At 49.1% G+C, this 19109-nt stretch overlaps 1 protein-coding gene across 1 annotated transcript in view; it reads right to left on the minus strand.

Annotated features, from left to right (window-relative positions):
• The window catches only part of DAAM1 (dishevelled associated activator of morphogenesis 1), an 81819-nt gene that overhangs the window by 14138 nt on the left and 48572 nt on the right, over positions 1-19109 (minus strand). The window contains 15 exon segments of the mRNA XM_048948486.1: positions 1658-1761; positions 2860-2889; positions 6943-7050; positions 7142-7309; positions 7312-7452; positions 7755-7942; positions 8274-8332; positions 8809-8947; positions 9071-9188; positions 9484-9550; positions 10036-10139; positions 10250-10360; positions 10857-11190; positions 12700-12794; positions 13515-13586. Coding sequence (XP_048804443.1) covers positions 1658-1761; positions 2860-2889; positions 6943-7050; positions 7142-7309; positions 7312-7452; positions 7755-7942; positions 8274-8332; positions 8809-8947; positions 9071-9188; positions 9484-9550; positions 10036-10139; positions 10250-10360; positions 10857-11190; positions 12700-12794; positions 13515-13586 — 1838 coding nt within the window.

Genomic DNA, 19109 nt, shown 5'->3' on the forward strand with positions numbered 1-19109 from the left:
ATAAGTGTGAAGGGGAAAAACAAATTCCGCCTGGAAGGGGACGCGCCCTCTTGAAAAGCCACATTCATTTGAGAAAAATGCTCGACACTGCCTCGCTGGAGAGAGGAATCAAACGAGCCATTCACTGCCAGCACGCTCAGAAAGGGATGCAGCAAAGCCCTGATTTGCATCTTGCAGAAGGCAGCACGCTAAAAATACACACATGTACACCCGGAGCAAAAGCAAAGGCAGGGTTTCCTTGAGTAAGATGGAGCAATGCACCGACATCGGCATTGCTGGAGCGTTCTTAAAAAAGAGGAAAAAAGCAAATGTTAAAAATATTCTTGTGCTGCATTACAAGCTGAAGGAAAATTCAGTGATCTCACTGTGCAGTAATTTCTCCCAAAGCAAGGGAAGCAGGCAAAAAAATAAATCTACAGAGAGAGATAAAGTATCTCACTGGCCGTAATCTTTCCACGCTGCAAGCCAGACAATAGCTGTTTAGCTTACAAATGTCTGGGTTAAACAAGGGGCCAAGCCTACAGGTCCTTTCACATGTGAAAGTCAGCTTGCTTCTACAACACCCAGTCCTCTGCAGCAGCAGATCTGTGCTCTGCTCAGAGATGGGGACAGGGCTTGGTACAGAGCTTTCTGAAGATGCAGGGGGTGAGCTGAACCTGCAGAGGTCCCTGGGTGCAGGCAGCACAGAATGGACCCCACAGCATCAGCTCATGCTGGGTTGGTGTCTCCTCTGGGGTAGGAAAGAGCCCAGGTGGGTGCCAACTGCTGGAGGACAGCAGGTCTAGATCTGCTGAAAGTCAGGGCTCACTCCTCCTTGGCATGTTATATATTTATGTTGCTAAATATATCAGTGCCTAGAAATCACGACGCTGGGAAAAATCATACAGCCCCATGCCCCACTTGCTGGTCTTCTAGGGAGGGACTCAAAGGACAGGGAAGACAGGCAGTGCTCATTCCTGTTGGATTAATTAATGACAACTCATTTCCAGCCATCACTAGAAGAGAAAAACTAGCTGGTGATGGCATATGAAGACCTTTATCCAGAGGGGCATCTCCAATGCCCCTGTAGTTAAGTGCTTGAGTAGCTCCCCTTCATGCCAAAGGTGGTATTTGTTTGTTTGTGTGCACAAGCATCTTGTGCTGAATTCACCTGAATCCGTTCTGATTGTATGCAATGCAGGGGAGCAACCCAGGCAGTGCCCTGGTCCTGTTGCTTTGCTTTCTAGCAGCTTGCTGATGCAGACACACTCATCCACATGCTGCTCTAAGCTCCACTTTCACTATAATCCCTGTTATTCTGACTACTGCATTTGAGGAAATAAGGAAATCCCTAGAAGCAATGCAGAGCAGAAACCAGGCACTGTTCCCCACCCAGAGGTTTTGTTTGTAGTGTGCCAGGGAAGGAAGCCATGCAGGCTGCCCATACTGGCTCTGCTGCCCTGCAGTTGGACAAGGCAAGATTTGGGCAATGCATACCACAGCACTGCTTGAGGCAGCTGGCCCTTGGTGCCACAAAAGCAGAACAGCAGCTTGGTGCAGCAGTGACCCTGCAATGGAAGGTGTAAGGCTACGGCTCACAGGGTGCAGCTGCCCCTACGTGGATGAGCAGCACCCCCAGGCTGGAGCACAACACCCCTGTCCCCCAAATCAGCCATACCTGGAGAGAAGGATGTTGCAGTTCTGAGCTCTCCGGCCATCTATGACTGACAGCTCCTTGACTTTGTGCCGGGAACTCAATGTGTCATCGATAGCATCTTCCTTCTGCAAAAATAATAGGGAGAAAAAAGAAAAAAGCATGGAGAAAAGCCATGGAGAAGGCATTTAGTACTCTCAGCACATACCACTGCAATGCACAGCGGGCCCCCATTAATCAGGACCTGTGTCACCACGGGTTACGGGTAAAACCCAAAGCCTGCAACTGAAATACAGTAAGTCGCTTCATAAACCAGAACGGGCTTTGAAGCCACTGGTTAGAAATGTAAATATTTTCTCAGACAGAGAAAATTTAAGAATCTGCAAACGCACAAGCATTGCTGAATACATAAAGCAGGGCTTTCTTAGCATACATATTTGTGATACTTTGTTCAGTCCTCGCATGAAATACTTCATTATGGGTGGCTGCACACAGTCTGCTGTTGTCCTGTTCTCCAGCCATTTGCAGCCACCCTTCACGCATCAGTCCCAACAGCAAATCCACCAACAAAAGCTACCACATTTCCAAATGCAACCTGCAGTGTTTGAGGCTCTTTCAGGGAAACGCTTCCAAAACAAGGGATTTGAAAGCACAAATCCCTGCGGCACGAGCACCTCAATCTCCTCAGCAGCTGCTTCCTTCCAATGAACAGCAATATACAGTGCTGTGGCTGCACACGGATGGACAGATAAAGCTAAGTGATCTTGCAGGGTTGCCCGAGGAGCTCAGGTTGAGCAGTTTTAATTGACCATGTTACATGTTTTAGTAAGGATAAGAAATTAAAACCTGGCTATCCAACCCTGCTGGGAGGAACATAACCCAGAGCTGTGAGATCCCACGTGCTGCAGATGAGCACTGTTTCAGAGATAGAACCACCATTCTATGGGTAGAAAACAAGCGAAGAAGGTTCCACTTTTTACTCTTTTTCTTGAATGAATTAAAAGAACACCTATAAGGAATGGGAAACTGCTGGGATAAGCAGTGCAGAACTCTGCTGAGCTCCTCCTGTAGGTACAAGCCTGTTCATCTCAATCTTTAAGGGAGCCTCCAGACAGGGTCCAACTCCAGTGATTCCATGGCTCTAGGATACAACTGTGACCCACTGCATACGACCCCGTGTCCCCAACCCTGCCCTCACCGCTCCGACACTGCAGATGCTCACTTACCTGCCGGGAGTTACTGCTCACAAAGAAGTCCTACAGCCATAGCAGAAGCATGGAAAAAGGCAGTAAAAACACATGCAATTCAGTGATCTCGGCAAAATCCAAAGGAATCAAAGCACAGTCAAGGGAAAGGCATCACACAGTGGGGTGGGAAGAAAGGGAGAAAGCGCTCGGGGTCGGCCATTGCTAAAAAAGGGAGGGTGGGAGAGTAGTGGGGATGAAGGGATGCAGAGGAGGAGGAGGAGGAGGGAAGGAAGGGAAGATGCTGCATGGATGGGTCACACCAAGGTGCTTTGGTGCTAGGATGCTGGGGACACGTAGGGGACCCTGCCAAGCCCTGTCACCAGCACCGGCCCCATGCAGCACCGCTCAGCCTGCTGCGCTGGGGAAGAAAATTGCTGGTTTTTGTGAATCTGAGTGGATAAAGTGTCACCACGACTGCCAGGAAAAACAGGGCTTTCAAGTGGAAATAACGAGATTCTCATCCCGGAGCAAATCTAGCCACAGCAAAACTTTACCATTCGCCATGGCAACGCATTTCGCCTCAACTTGTCCTCCTGCAGGGATGCTCCCCCAGTGCCCAGCCTGCACTTCGCCCTTCCCAGGACCCCAAAGCCCCACTCAGCAGGCTGGAAGCATGTGCAGCAAATAACCTCTACCATGAGACCACACACACACACAAGGGAGTTTTCCCTCCTTGTTTGCTGGGCTGCATCCTTTTTGCTCTGAGTTTTGTTGTTTTTTATTTTGACTTGGCTCAAGGTCCAGCAGAACTGCGATGGGGAGGGAGACTGTAAAGGTGCATAAGTAGTTTGTTGCGTGTTGGGTGGTGTTGTGTTGTTTTTTTTATTTAAAAAAAAGAAGGCATGCAGTGGCCAGAGGTCAGCTGGAGGCAGGGAGGCTCCAAATGCAGTTCATTTACAAGAGCTCTTCCTCCCACCCCTCCGCTCGGAGGTGACGCAGGTTTTTCCTTGACTGGCTGCCAGCACTTTATCAGCCCAGGAACCGTGTGTGGGTTTGGTTTGGTGGGAGAATGGGAAATGGCTCTGCTGTCAACAACACAAAACATCCCAGGTTTCACCACGGGTGCCTGGCAGGGGGTTGAGCCCGAGCCTGAGCCCTCTCTCTGCGTGGCTAACAGTAAGCAAATGGTTCTCAGCAAAGGTTCAAGACATACAACAACAACGTGTGAAGCTTTCCTGAAGCGTGGAAAAATAACGCTGCGGCTGAGAAGCAGAACAAAACGTGCTGGGAGACAAGGAAACATCAGCCAAGAAAAGAAGGAACCAACCCTTTGCTGAGCATCCCAACCACTCAGCGGAGGTGCCAGGGCTTCCTTCAGCAGCGGCTTTGCAAGGAAAGGGGGACCGACAGCCCTAAATAAAGATACCCAAGCTGCTATTGCTGCATTTCAGACAGATGTGATGAAAAATGCAGCCCTATGATTGAGCCAGACCCGAGGCTGCTGCCAAGGCAGAATTTGACTCCACAGATCAACAGAGGTGGTAAAGATGCTTGACAAAATGATTTGCAATGGCCCTGTGTGTTTTCCTTCTGTATCTAGCAAGATTGGTTAAGTGTTGATACACAGTCCTAGGGGCAGGGGATGTTCCCAGAGCCCCATGACAGGAGGATGCAGGCCAGTGGCTGCCACAGAGATGGGAGGGAGCTACTTTCCTGGTAGCTGAACACCTGACCCTGCTCTGCCAGCATAGGGTGGGGATGTTTCCAGGGGTGGATCCCAGGTGCTCAGTGGGGAAGGGCTCTTTCCCAAGAGCTGCAGAGTTCACTACAAAGCCTACATGTACCTCCCAGTCTGGGACGTGGGAAAAGCACTGAAGGAGATGCTTAAAACTAAGAATGTAACTAAGTCTGTGTGCTACTCAGATGGGGATTTCCAGGCACTACAGCAACACAAGCAGCCAAGTCTCATCTGTAACAGAGCCACCTCACCTACAACAAAGGTTAAGGGATGTCCCTGCCCTACAGATAACTCCGAAGTTGCCTCCAACCCGCTGTGGCATCAACTGCACCTGGCAATGACACTCCTCAGCATGAAGAAATGAGCAAACCACAGAACCACAGAATGGCCAGGGTTGGGAGGGACCTCAAGGATCATGAATCTTCAACCCCCCTGCCACAGGCAGGGCCACCAACCTCCACATTTAATTCTAGACCAGGCTGCCCAGGGCGCCATCCAATCTGGCTTTGAACACCCTTAGGGACAGGGCATCCACAACCTCTCTGGGCAGCCTGTTCCAGTGCCAACCAGCAGAGACCCTCCAGACACCAAAACTTTGTAGTGGTGGCAAAAAGGAGTATTTACAATTTTTGTCTACCTCCTTACTGTAACCATTCCAGGGTACAAAACCCAGTAAGAGAAGAATGAAACTGCCTCAGAGAGCTGCATTTTTCATCTCAAGAGCAGAGCTTTGCATGCTCAGGAAGTGCTGCAGTGAACAAGACCCTGTCATTGTGGACAACTGGTGACTTTCATGGACCCCACCTGCCCCATGAGCACCCTGGAGGGACTCACAGGTGGGTGAGGACATATGTTTGGTACCAGGGACATTGTCAGAGAGCTCCACTTGCACAAGGCAATGATACCAAGAGGCTTTATTTGGCCATGATGAATTCGTGTGTCATGCTCCCATGGTTGGGACTGGCAGCAGCCCAGCTGGATTCCAGCCACAGCAGCACCTCACAGGTAACACTTCCCATCCTCTTTCCCCATCTCCTTTCCAGGTGCTCTCACATATGGGAACATCTTCTGCCAGTCCTACCCCACCTTTGGCTCTCATGTTCAGCTCCTTTTCAGTGCATATCCCATCTGGGATACAAACCCATGCTACAGCCCTCCCTACAGCATCTCCCTTTCCTTGCTGAGCCCAAACTAACCAGCCACCTCACCTCACTCAGCAGAACCTCAGTCAAGCCAAATAATGCTCAGATTTCTGCTGGGCAGTAATTAGCAGCACATCAGATGACTCTCTGACTCTGGCCAAAGGGCAAACCATCCATTGACATGGTAGGTTTCCATTCTCACTTTCTTTGAATTTCCTTCTCATCTTCTCCACCTTCAGGAGGCACTGGTCAAGCTCCAAAAATGTGGGGAGCAAGAGCCAGCACTGCATCACCTATTCCCACACCAGGGCAGCACCTACTCCTGGTTTGTTACTCTTGATATTTGTTCTGCTCTAATCCACCCTGATATTGCCCTCCATTAGCCTCCAGAAGAGATTAAGCTCTTACACTAAGGAGATTATGTTTGGGTCTGCTCCTTCCCAGCCCCATCCCTGTGTCTGAGCCTGGCCACAGCAGGACAGCCTGGCCTCTCCTGCCACCCTGCAGCCAGGTGAGCATAACATTTTCAGCCTCTCCCTCACTTTTTCTCTTGCATTCCTGAAAAGCCTCATAGCTTGTCAGCACTAATGCTCCTGTTGGGGGTGAAACAAGTGTCTTATTTTCTTCATGTGCTTTGATGCCTTCCAAACTGGGGCCATATTGCTTGAGAAGGAGATTAAAAAGCAGAGTCTTTTGTCTGCAGTGTCATTCCTTTGGTTTGGGACTTGCATTTTGTTCAAAGCTCACATACTGCTCTGGGCTCACTACAAAAATAAAAGAAGAGATCCACCCATGGTAGATGTGGGTAAAGCTTAGTCCTTCTTGGCCAGAGAGGGATATAAATTTTCCACCCAATACAGAGACATGAAGCAGTGGCTGTTAAGAGCGATCCAAAAACATTACCCAACCGTGGCCACATCTGGGGGCTATTTTCATACATTCCCTGTCATTTTTGTTTGTTTTGTGATCCATCATTATGACACAGGCATGCCCGTGCCATGGCACACGCGGTCAGGTACATGGGCAGGGGTAAAGTCAGTCACATCTAGCTGTAAGCTACCATTTCAAGGCAAAGGCACCAGCAGGCAAATGAGAGGATAAACCTGATCGAGTCAATCTGGCAAACAAAGCACTAGAATGAAATAATGGCAGGAAGAGTGTTCTGAGACCACATGTGACACCAAGCAACTTCATAATCACGGCATCTGGGGATGCCTGTGCACAGCCCCAGCCAGATGTTACCTGCTGTCTTTGGTAGGCAGAGAACGTCCTTTCCAGGTCTTCGAGATCCAGGACTTTAAACACTTTTGCATCATCTATATCGGTCCACACAGTGCCTGCCAGCTTGTTCTGAAAGACAGAGGGAGCACTGCGCATTGGAGTGTCTTTCTGCAGAGCAATACGGCCCTCTGAAAGTGCAAATGAAGAATCTCTGCCTTACCTCAGGCAGCTTGGACCAGTTGAAGGACTTCAGGGCATTCGTTGGCTGTGGGATGCTCTTCTTCTTGAAGGCAAAGCCCAGTGGTGCTCCTGGAGGGGGCATCACTCCATCCAGGGGTGGGGGACCAGGAGGTGGCGGGGGGCCACCTGGAGGAGGTGGGGGGGGGGGGGTGGCGGTGGGGGACATCCCCCTGGGAGTGGGGGTGGTGGTGGAGGGGGAAGGAGGGATCCTGGAGCTGGAGGTGGTAAAGGGCCACCAGGAGCTCCTGGTGGCAAAGGAGGTCCTCCAGGGCCAGCAGCACAGATCGCCCTCTGAGAGAGAAAGAGAGGAAGGACTGGTCACACAGAGGGAGGGCACCATCCAAAAAACACCTTTGTTTCTGGCCAAAATTTAAGCGGCAAAGGGAGTACACAGAGGCTTCAGCACTCTTGACTGAGGTCAAATGCAGATAAAGAGGTGAGATAGCTCCATCCGCAGGGATGGTCATCTTGGTGGCCCTACAAACAAGCACCTTTCTCAGCTCCCTTTGTAGCTTGACTTCCTGAAATCACTGCACAGCAACTCTGGGGGATTTGGGATGAAGTAGCAACGGGGAGGAGGTTTGGGGCCTCACCCTGCTCATCTCGTGGAGCTGCGCCGTGAGATCTGCCACCTGCTGCTTGACCTGTTTGTGCTCACTGGACTCCTTCTCCAGCTTCTCCTTCATCTTGTTCAGCGTCTGCATCATTTCTTCCTTCTCCTGGGCCTTTGCGTCACACTCCCGCTCCTTCTTCTCCAACTTCTGCTGAAGCTCGGTGTGCTCTGAAACAGCCCCCCATACCAGCATGTGTGATGAACTCCCCAGCACAGCAAACAGCAGCGTGTGGGGTTATAAAACCCATGGTGCACACTTTCCTCATACGCAGCCGAGGGAAGGGAGTGTGTGCGACAGCCTGACCGAAGCTGCCTCTGTGCTGCAGACCCCATGAAGAAACAAGAATCTATTTCCTTGGTAAGCCCCATAGCATAATACAAACCCAGTATTCACACAGGGCCCATTCAGTGCAATATATAAATGCTATCTGCCTAGCTTACTGTGCACGCTTAGAGTTAACACACTTAGAGTTCTGCCTTTCATTTTTCCATCACTCACCTTTCCGCATTTTTTCTGCTTGCTCTTTCCACTGTTTAACTTCATTTTCGTTGACTAACCTAAAAGCAGGAGACAAGCAGCGCTGTGAGACATCCCTCATGCGGTCAGCAAACACTGCCAGTAAAAAACGTGACTGAGAAGCACTGTGCAGAGGAGCTGGGGCTGTGCAGGACGCAGCTCCCATGCTGGTATTTCAGACACTTCAGCTGTGCCTTCCCACGGCTCCTGGCTGCACGGTCTGCACACTGGCATGTTCTGCTCCCCTCCAGGGACTGTGGCTTGTCCAGCCAAGGAGCAGAAACATCACTGTGAGAGCAGTGAGTGATGAGTAAGGCATAGTGACAGTGACAGTCAAGGGAAACAGCTCACTGAGGACACAGTGGTTGAGCTTAATTCATATGCACATCTTGCTGAGTAGGTCTAAATGATCCAACTCTGCCAGGGCTGAATCCCAAACCTTGCCGCCCTGCCTGCTATCCCTCTTGAACAGCTGAACTCATGCAGCAAACCCAAAGAATGGTGGATGAGCACTTACATTCGGACAACATTTTTGATATTGAAGTTCTCCAGCGGAGTGGCGTCGGGGTCCTGCCCTTTGTCACTCTGAATGACGATTTGCTGTATGATTCTGTCCAGCAGCAGCCAGTACTGAACAGTGTTGCCGCTTCTTTTATCTGGACGGGAGGAAGGGGAGAGGCTGAGAGAAGCAGCAGGGATGTGGTTGTCGCCCCTGGACAGGGGAGTTGTGCTGTGAAGCCCCTGGAAGTGTGTGTTTTTGCTCCCCACACCATACTCACAAGGCATTTGGAGACAGTGGTGCAGGATGGACATAAAGTGCGGGTATGCCTCTGTGTGAGTAAGCCTCTTTCTCGTCAGCTCAAACATCTGAGTTGCACTTTTGGTGTCTATGTGAACCTGCAGAAGAGAGCAAAGTGGCGTCTGGCCTACGGATCAAAGTGAGCAACCAATCCTACAAGCCATCCGCTCCCAGTGTGAAGAAAAATCACAAGAGCCCAGTGAAGGCTGAACAGCACTGGTCCGCAGCCAGGAGAGAAGAGAGATGAAACAACAGAGCAGGGCAACAGGAGGCAGATTTACAGCCACCAAATTTGATCCAAAAGCCAGAACTTTGCTCCAGTCTACACAGGCGCCTTTAAAAGGATCTGTAAGATCAAGTGCCAGTCTCTGCACCAGTAACGTTCACACTCACCAGCTCAAATCTTTTTGCAAATTCCAGTTCATCTTCATTTCTAAGCATTTCAAAAAAATCTAAATGCCTGAGGAAAGAAAGGAGAGAGAAAAAGCCTATTAAAAGTGGATATGTGCATGACAGTAAATAAAAGGCAGCCAGTTTGGAACAGCTTCCAGAACAGCTCGCTAACAGGCAGTGGTCCAGAGACAAGTGGGACTTGAAACACCAATGAGAACTTCAGTCTAGAGCTCCCACAGCTCCACAGGTTTGCCTTCAATCTTGCCAGCTTGAAAAACCAATTCAGGAAGACAGAGGGCAAAGTAATTGCAGCCTTTCTAAGGAGCCTCTTGGAAGAGAAGAGGAGGAGGACTGACAGCATCCAACCAGGGTGGTACATCCTTCCCAGCTCAATTCTATGCAGGAGTGCAGCAGAGATGGTTTTTTTTTTACTCTGAATTTGGTGATAGCAAAGCATTTCCTAAAGAGGAGCCAAAGGCCAAGTCCAAAAACCAGACATCATGCATGTAAGGAAAGGGGAAAAATAACAGAGGGCTGTGCGTCCCCACTTACCGGTCTAGGGTTGAGTTTTCGTGCTCTCTTAGTTTGTCAATGACTGGCTGGATTCCAAGCATGAGAAATTCGTATCTCAGGTGAAGTCTGAAATCCAGGCTTTCCTGTGAGGGACAATTGTAGGGTTAACACAGCAAGGTGCATTTCCTCAAAAAGCTTCTTGAAAACCCAAGCCCACCAAAAGACCACCCTGTGCAAGAGCCCCAGAGCTCACCACGCCTGCCCCTTGGCTCAGGACTGCGTTGATGAAGGACATGATTGCTGTCTTGAGGCTTACTTCATCCCGATACCTTCCTGTGCTCTTGTCCAGGTCATTGATCAGCGTCTGTCAAATATACAGTGTAAGTTAACAGCCCAGGGGCTGCATGATCTACTCCTGGTGGTCCCAAAGCCCCCACAGCAGTTCACTGGTGACACTTTCTGAACCAACAGCAGCTGCATGGTGTAGCACAGCCCATACAGAACCAGTGTCTGCAAACATCTGCCCATCCAGATGTACTGCAGCTTTACTTTCATTCCTGACAACTCTATAAAAGCAAGCATTCTTGGGGGGAACTGCCTTAAATAACTTTTCCCATTCTTTGCTCAGCTGTGGCTCTCACAGATACAGCATTGGTCTGCTATAATTCATAGATTATCAAATTCACATGGCCATAGCAAATCATGCATACATGGCATTCAGATACCCAGAAGAAGAAAAGAACAAGAATGCTGATCTGGGCTCTCTGGGGAGGCTCCCACTTCCCCCAGCACCGGGTGATGGTTTTCCCAGACCCAGATCCAAATTTTGGGAGTGTAAAAGTGAGTTGAGAGGCACCCACCTGAAAACGAGTCCGTTCGCTGGCGTATTTCTGGTAGTGCAGCATAGCCTCCAGTACCTTTTTGTGGCCGCCGGGAACCAGGCACACGGCGCCCATGATTTCCAGCACTGCCACCTTTGTCTTTATATTCTCCGTGCTCAGACTCTGAGCGATTACATTAATGCTCTCCGAATGGGCCAGGACGTGAGCCCGGCCCAGGGAGTTGTTCATTAGTGCTTTTATACATCCAATGAGCGAGGTATGTATTCGAGACTCTGCTGTCTCATAGTCCATGCTTTTGAGAAAGTTCAGAATACATGACAAGCCATCCAGGTCGATGAATCGGGTTACAAACCTGTCAGGAAGAGGGATGTTTTAAAATCAAATGCTACACGACTGCTCAACTCACCAATAGGGTTGACTTGTCTGTTCTTGTACATCCAGAATGCCTTTCTGTAAATTTTCCTGCAATGGTCTTTGGATAGCAGAAAGCCTGCAGGACTCCTACAGCCCAGAGCACAGCAACAGGGCTGCAGAATTCCATCCTTCCCAGCGGAGGTGAAGAACTTGCTATGGTACAGCCATGCTGCTGCAAAGCCTCCCCTGTCCCCAGCCTGAGATTTAGATCAGCCTCCTTTAGGACCAGTTTTGGAGAGGATGGGAAAAAGCTTCCCAGCAGTGAAACTGTCTTCTCACCAGCTGCAGCCAACCCACAGAAACCCCAATGACAGCCAAGCCCACTCCCTCAATGCCTGCCGGACCTTCTGCCTCCTGCTGCCTCTCCATCCACATCCTCCTCAGCTGTGCACATCTCACACATTTTTAAGCAGAGATTTTACATTTTGGTGATGACTTCTAATGCTGCTAAATAGCAAGCAGACTGCAAATGCATGCTGTGCCTGAGGCAGACAAAACATGCAGACATAACCCACCCAAACTGCACATGTGTTTCCAAAAACACCTCTTTGCCTGATGCCACTGTGGCTGGGTACATTCTGTTTTGGCAGAAGGGGTGAGCTTGCACATCAAGTGAGCCAAAAAACATCCCAGCACTGGGATGAGTTTAATTTACAACCACTAGTGTTCATATGCAGCAACAAAAGTGTTATTGTGGTCTGAGTGAAAACTGATTTCTCTGCTTGAAAGGCCAATCTTATTTCAGGAAAGTCAATAGGAAATTTGTTGTTCACTTCTCCAAAAGCCAAAATACGTCCTGCAGATAAAGTTTTCTACACAGCCTGCTGCATCCCTCTGAATTTCACAGAATCATCAAGGTTGGGAAGGACCACTGGTCTTTCTTTCTTGGGAAAGATCATCTGGTCAAACCATCGACCCATGATTTCAGTGTGATGGACTCACAAAACACTTTCAAGCACTCCTAGAAGTTTCACTGCAGACCACCACCTGGAAATGGCAGGAGCCAGCACCCACGAGTGCTGGGCTTCATATAACCAGCTGCTAACTGCCAACCCTGGGAACTCCTTGCCAATTACTGCACCAGAATCATCGCAGAAGAGAAATGGAAATGGAGTGTAATACATTTGCAAACAAGAGCTGTGTCTTCTACAACCACAATGGGCAGTGCAATTATAATGAAACAATTATTCCCCATCAGAATTCAACCTGAGGCATCTGAAAGATTTTGTGCTGATGGTTCTCTGCAACTAAAAAGACTGCAGAAAAGGAACAAAATGACAAGAGGTGATTCAAAACGGCAAATGCAATTTCAGAACCTTTGTGTCCCAAGTCTCCTCCCCATCCTGCACTACTCCCATTTCTATTTCTATTCTAAAACTCTTCTGCCAGAGAACACAAATCAAAAGCTATAACCAGAGCAATAAAGCAAGGAAATGAAGAGAATTGCCTCATTGGTTTCGTCCTCAGTGCAGTCTTCAAACTTTCTATTGTTTTATTTCTCTCCTCCTCATCTTCTTTTTCCAAAGCAATCAGCGATTTCCTCTGCAAAAGGAAAGATGTAAAGTTGAGATGAGGGGCAGGCACAAGCAGAAGGGCCACGAGCAACCCCAGTGTGCCAAACCACAGTGCAGGAGATGGAGCTGGGACCTGAAACCAACTCTGAAAGCAGAGACACTTATGGGGAGGATGCAGGTGGCTAAGGCAATGCTAGCAGGGACTCCACAGGGGAAAGGTGCTAAATTGTGATGGGGGGTGAGAGAGGTGGGGTCTTTTAGCCTTCTTTGGTAATTGTGCATCCTGTGTGCACCTGTGTAGGTGGGGGGGCTGCAGGGACACCCTGCAGCCCAAATGGGACAGGATCTTGTATTCACATCTGGGGTCAGTGGGACATCTCCCAGGTCTCCCAGTGCAGCCCTGCCTTACAGGAACTGTATTTCCCACAGTGCTATTTCATTTTTACCCAGCACAACCACCACCAGTTCAGCAGGGAACAGAACGGTAGCAGAGATCTCACTTTCCTTGCAGAGGCAGCTTGGTGCCTCTCTGCCACTGAACAATCAGACAGCTTCCCTAAAACCAGCCTGAAAATCCCTGTTTGCCCTCAGTCTTGCAGCCTTCTGGCTTGGAGCTAGATGAAAGACCCCTGTGCCTTGGAGAACTTTTTACTCCAGAGCAGCGTCCAATGAACAACGAAACCTCTCCCTGCATTTCTCCTGGCTTAAACCATTGCCATCAGTGCTGTAGCACAGCAGAAATACTTACAGCAGCCATGGAGTTCAGCTGATCGATGTAAAACTCAGGCCAGCTAGTGGCCCCTTTATTTTCTTCCTGGTCCTGCAGAGAGTGGGGAAAAGCAAAACAAAGAGAGTTGATCAGAAAGAAATGGCATTAATGTCTCCTGCCCTTTAGAGCCAACCATCTACGACGTTCCCTCATGCTTTCACATTACTTGATATCAATACAGGCTCAATTTTCTGTTTTCTGAACTCACTGCTGATGGCTCCAGAACATTACCTGATCTATTAAATACACGCTTTTTTATATACCATGTACTTTATGCCATCTATCTGTGATTATGCTCTGCCCCAGTGATGCTGCATCAGTCTGGAATCTTACACTCAGATTTCTCTTGTACTAACTCTACTGTGCCCTTGAGGTTTTGGCTGCACAGCCTCAGTGAATGTGCTTTGAGGGAAAAAAAATGAGTTTTTTTACAAGCTATGAAGGCTACATAAATATGACATGAACAAGATTCCACACCTGGAGGAAGGCTGTGACATATCAATAAGAGAATCTTTTGGCACAAAAGAGACAGCTCCCTGGGGATTCATTAGTTAGTAAGAGAGAACAAGTACATGGCAATGTCCCCTGTCAAAGGACGTCCCCTGAGCCCATGACCTATGACAGTGATTGATGCAGAGCCCTGTTTGGTCATCCCACTTACAATGCTTTGCACCTGGTGAAACCCAGCAGAAGTTTTCAAGGTCTGCCATGTTCCTGTAGGACACCACCAACAGACTACTGAGCCATGCTCAGATAAATAACACTGCATGTACGGATGTTCTGAAGGAACAGCTCAAGATCAACTCTTTTCCCTGCTCTATTTTCCCTACATCACAGAATGGCCAGGGTTGGAAGGGACCTCAAGGATCATGAATCTCCACCCCCCCCGCCACATGCAGGGCAATCTACCAAAAGAAGAAAAAGGATACAAAAAAATATAACTCCTTCAGGTTGGACCAGAAGAAACAATCCACCCCTAAACTTAAGATGCAGCTTGAGGTATTTATGAGGGTTAACCCACACTGCAATTCCTTGCTAGGGGAGAAACTGGACAAGGCACTCTTGTGCTCCCACATCCGTGCGTGCAGACAACTACTGATAGTCCAGTTGATTTCTGCAAGTCAACAGAGACCAAAATATTTACTTTGGTTCAAGAGGCATCAATGGGAAATGTTTGTGCATCCAAATTTCTCAAGGTACAGCTTGCCAAGAGGACAAAATAGAGAATTAGTGAGCCTTTGTGGTGTGTGGCTATGGGATGGGGACAGGAGAAGTTCAGGAGTGAGCAGGTGGCAGCCCCTCAGGCATTTCCCCCAGCATGCCAAAGGTGAGAGAAACTGCTTATCCACAGATCTGGTCAAGTTTAAAGCAAATGAAAAGACTTTTTTCTGAACAAGAAGACTGTATTTACGCCTCCGTGCCCTTTATTAGTTTGGGCTGCTCGCCCTTCCTTCTCCTGCCAAGAACCCAAGTTTTGAATGAAACACTTGATTCACCTCCTCTCAACTTTTTTTTTTTAATCCAAATGGGAATCAGCAGAATATTTTTTTTTCAAAGATGTTAGAAAAACAACTAAAAATCTGTCCTACCCACTGCCAAGCCTAATAAAACTGCAGGAGGTCCCAGTGCCTGCCTCTGTGTTGGTGAGAGAACCGTTAAGACCTGTGCTTTGCCAAAACGTTTTTGCCAGCTACAAGTGCCCCAAAATCCCTATAAAATCCCACAGGTCGTGTCACCTGCCATCACATCCCCAGCCATTGAGGGGACCAGCGTGGTGTCCAAACTCAGCAGAGGAGAAAATCATCCCCATCTTGTCCAAATACTGCTGCCAACACGAGAAATGCTCATCTGCTGGTTGAGAGAGAAACACTGACTCTGAAAGGGAGAGATAGATATGCTCTGGTCTTTCCACAAGCAGGGAGAATGGGAGGCATGGGCTTCTCTCTGGAAAAGTTGCCCTGAGTAGAAAAGAAGAGGATGGAGGGGCAGAGGTGAGACCTGAGACCTCTTGCTGTCCTTTGTCAAACAGACCAACTGAAACAACTGTCCCTAAGCAACCCACCTGGCTGCCAATCTTGCTGCATTTTTGGCCACATTTGGAACTATCATCCCAACTGGCTGTTTGAAGTGATGGCTGTGGGGCAGGGACCATTCCCACCTCCCAGCTATCTCCAGGCAGGAGGGATGCCCTCAGTGCATCAATTTTCAGCTACCTGCAGCTGCCTGTGATCAGGGCTTCCCACCGTGGGATTTGGCAGAGCAGTGCCTGCAGTAATCCCATAATTAGCATGCCAGGCTATGGTGAAGTCACAGTTATCCTGCAGCTGCTCAGGATTATGGAGAAAGCACTTAGGTGCTGAGAGATGGATCTAACAGAAGGACAGAAAGTCATACTGTGAGATCTCCCACACAGCTGAGGAAACCCACACAGCATCCCTTGTGCTCTGCCTGCAGACAAAGGGCAACTTGCCTCTGCCATCCCTATGCAGTGTCCCCCTGGGCTGCTGTAGGACCCCACGTCCCCATGCACTCAGCCTAGCTGCATAGTGCAGGAGCAAGGAGCAAACCAAGGCTCCTTTTGGTTTCTCACTTCACCTGAATCTGATAATGGGTGCCAACATAACCCAGCTCACTGATCCAAAGCTGCCTTGAGACACTGCATGGGAACACACACACCAGGCTGGGACCACAAAACCCTGCCAGCTTTGACACAGCTGCAGCAGGATGCAGAGGGTGAGTCCCCAGCACCTGCTGGTGCACATATGTGTGCAGCAGACATGGAGAGAACATGTATGTGTGCCCAAGGCAGTTAAAAACAGACAAGGGGGACAGGGATGCTGCAAGCCTGTGTACATCTGTCAGCCCATCCCTCTGAGCAATCCTGCTGCAGGAAGGCTCAGCACCGGCCCTGCAAAGTCTATGGATAAAGATTTCCATTGTGCCAGCTTTCTTCCTCCCTTTAGAGGTTGGCACGCTCACTTTGTCTCAGGGAATGGTGCAGACAGACTGCACACATGTGCCTTGAACGCTGCCCACAATGGGATCAGTTCCTGCTCCCTCCTGGGGGAGTCACCGAAGGTTCTATCAGCACTACCACCAGCCCCTTCCAGCAGCAACACCAAGCCTTGGGAAGGGGGTGGGATCCCACCACAGCACAGCATGGAACCATGAGATGACTGCTGCCCCAGCGTGAACACGGACCTGCTGCTGCCTTAGGACTGAAAGGGAGCGGTGGAGCACAAAACACCAAGGTCTCCAGGGGATGGGAAGGAGGCTGAACAACAAAATTGGCTAAATTGCTCATTTATAATTAACTTGCTGCATTATAAATATTTCCTTTTGCTTCGGCTCCCTCGGGCTCTTGCATTTCCTCCCTGAAACCCCCAATTTAAAGAGTGCTCTCAATTAAGTGTGGCAGAACCTCATTAATTCACATGAGCAGCCGGGCAGGCTTGTCGAAAGGCAGCCTCCCATGCAAAAGGGGAAAGCACAATAAAGCAGCCAAAGATCAGGGCAGGGGCTTCCTTTGGCTCACTGCAGGATGCTGAGCAGTGGTAATTATTGTGGCTAATGGTCTACAGCACACCAATAAGTGTCCTTCAGTGCATTTGGTGGCAATAAAGGAGCCTCCTGACAAAGTGAGGAGCCCAGAGGGAAGTGACTCACATGGCTTTGCTCAGAGGCAGGATGAAGGAGGAAGCTTTCCAGGCACCAAGGTTTTGATGGAGTGAATTCACCCAGGCAGGTTTTTGGAGGCATGTGGGATGTAACAAATTCAGCTCTTCACGATGGTCCACCACATCCCACCCCATGGGAACCAGGGACAGAAGCATTTCTCAATTTCTTCCTCTAGTCACCAAAGCCTTCCACTTCCTCTCTCATTAGGAAGCTTGGCCAGGGAGAGGAAAGTGGTGTGAGTAGGTAGGAAGTCAGTGGGGAAGGAGGGAAGCAGCTGGGGACGCAGAGTGGTTGCCACACAGTGTGGTTTTCCTTCCTCCTTTCTCCATGTATGGGTCTGAATGCTCATCAGACCAGCTCAGTGCATGGCATTGCCAAGAACAGCCATCAATGAGCCTGATGGCCTTAGGAGAAGCAAAAATCTCCAAAGCCCAGTTCTGCAGCCTGCCCAACACTTTTCTGCGTTACAAACCATGACTACCAGCTTGTTAGGTAGAAACACACCAGGCAAGCCCAAGGCTTCGGGGAAAACCTCCGAATGTGTTTCCTTTGCTTGCTGACTGCTAAGAAGCACCAAAGTGAGGACTGACAGCCAGCTCCATGCCAACCCCAGAGATCTGACCACTAGAAACTCTGGTAGACACCCCCCTCTTGGGACAAACTGCTGAGCTGGCTTGCCCAAGGAGGACTTCCCTCCAGGACACCCACAAGGAAGGTTAAGAAGAAGCCTAAAAGAGACAGGAGCCAGATCGTCAGGTGTCCGGGACAAGCAGGTAGCCTCTGTTTGACCTGGAGATTTGCGTGGGAATACAGCTGCCAGACTCACCAGGGCAGAATCTTCCTTCTAAGAACTTTGTTCCAGTTGCAAAAATGGAATCAAATGCATTTGTTCTTATGCAAGCTCCAAAGGAGAGCAAAGTAAAGCTCGGTACTGCCAGCAGCCCACCCAGTTCTGGCATCTCCAAGGCCAAGAGAGGAACAGTCCAGGACGATCAACCTGGGTGCTGTTTGCTGGGTAGAAAAAGAAGCAGGCAGTAGCACAAGTAGGTTTAAGCTGCCAGGTTTGCAGTTTCAAGCCAGCACAGCTCTGCCAACGTGGATGAACCCTTGCCAGGTGTGCACAAGCAGTGGCATCCATACACCAAAAAAATGAATAATGCAAATAATGTCATTTCCCTGTGCTCTGCCAAATGCTCACAGAGTGACCCTGCCAGCCTCACAGCTGCTGAGAAGGGCTGTTATTCAATATGAATCTCCCAAAGTTGCTATCTCAGATCTGAACCATCCCATTAAACCACAGGCTATGCAGTTCTTCTTTAATACTTCCTACACTCTCCTTTCTACAAATGCACACAGGCCCTTGTATGCTTTTCCCAGGGTTTAAAAATTATGCTAACAATAAGCAAATATACCATGACCAGATGCCTTTCATAGTCAGATGGTTCATTGTTTAAAAAGCTTCAGTTTAAAATCCAAAAAGATTGCTAACAGATGCATTTTTTGGCTGGAGACAGAGAAAATCCTCGCTTTAACAAAAGTGTGTTGTGATTGGAACTAAAAAGGGAATTACCTTGAAAGATAAAAACCATAAACATTTCCTATTGAGAAATACCCCCAGCCTTGTATACACAGCCGTGTTCTCTGGCTGGGGGAGAGGGAAGGGGAGGAGTGTCAGCCAGGAGAATTACACCCGAGATGCTGTTCAACCTGCTGCAGCCACAACTGCAGGTATCGCCCGGCTGCAGCACTCCTCATTCAACCCAGGTGGCTTAGCAGGCAAAGTGCCGGGCTATTTTTTCCTCTTCCTCTCTGCCAGATTTTGCTCTAAGCTACTGCAGCAAAAAAAAAAAAAAAGAAGGAAAAAAAAAAAGGGAAAATTGATTTTAAATGGAGGAA

The sequence above is a fragment of the Lagopus muta genome, chromosome 6 (genome assembly GCF_023343835.1).
Source record: "Lagopus muta isolate bLagMut1 chromosome 6, bLagMut1 primary, whole genome shotgun sequence".
NCBI classification, from domain to species: Eukaryota; Metazoa; Chordata; class Aves; order Galliformes; family Phasianidae; genus Lagopus; species Lagopus muta.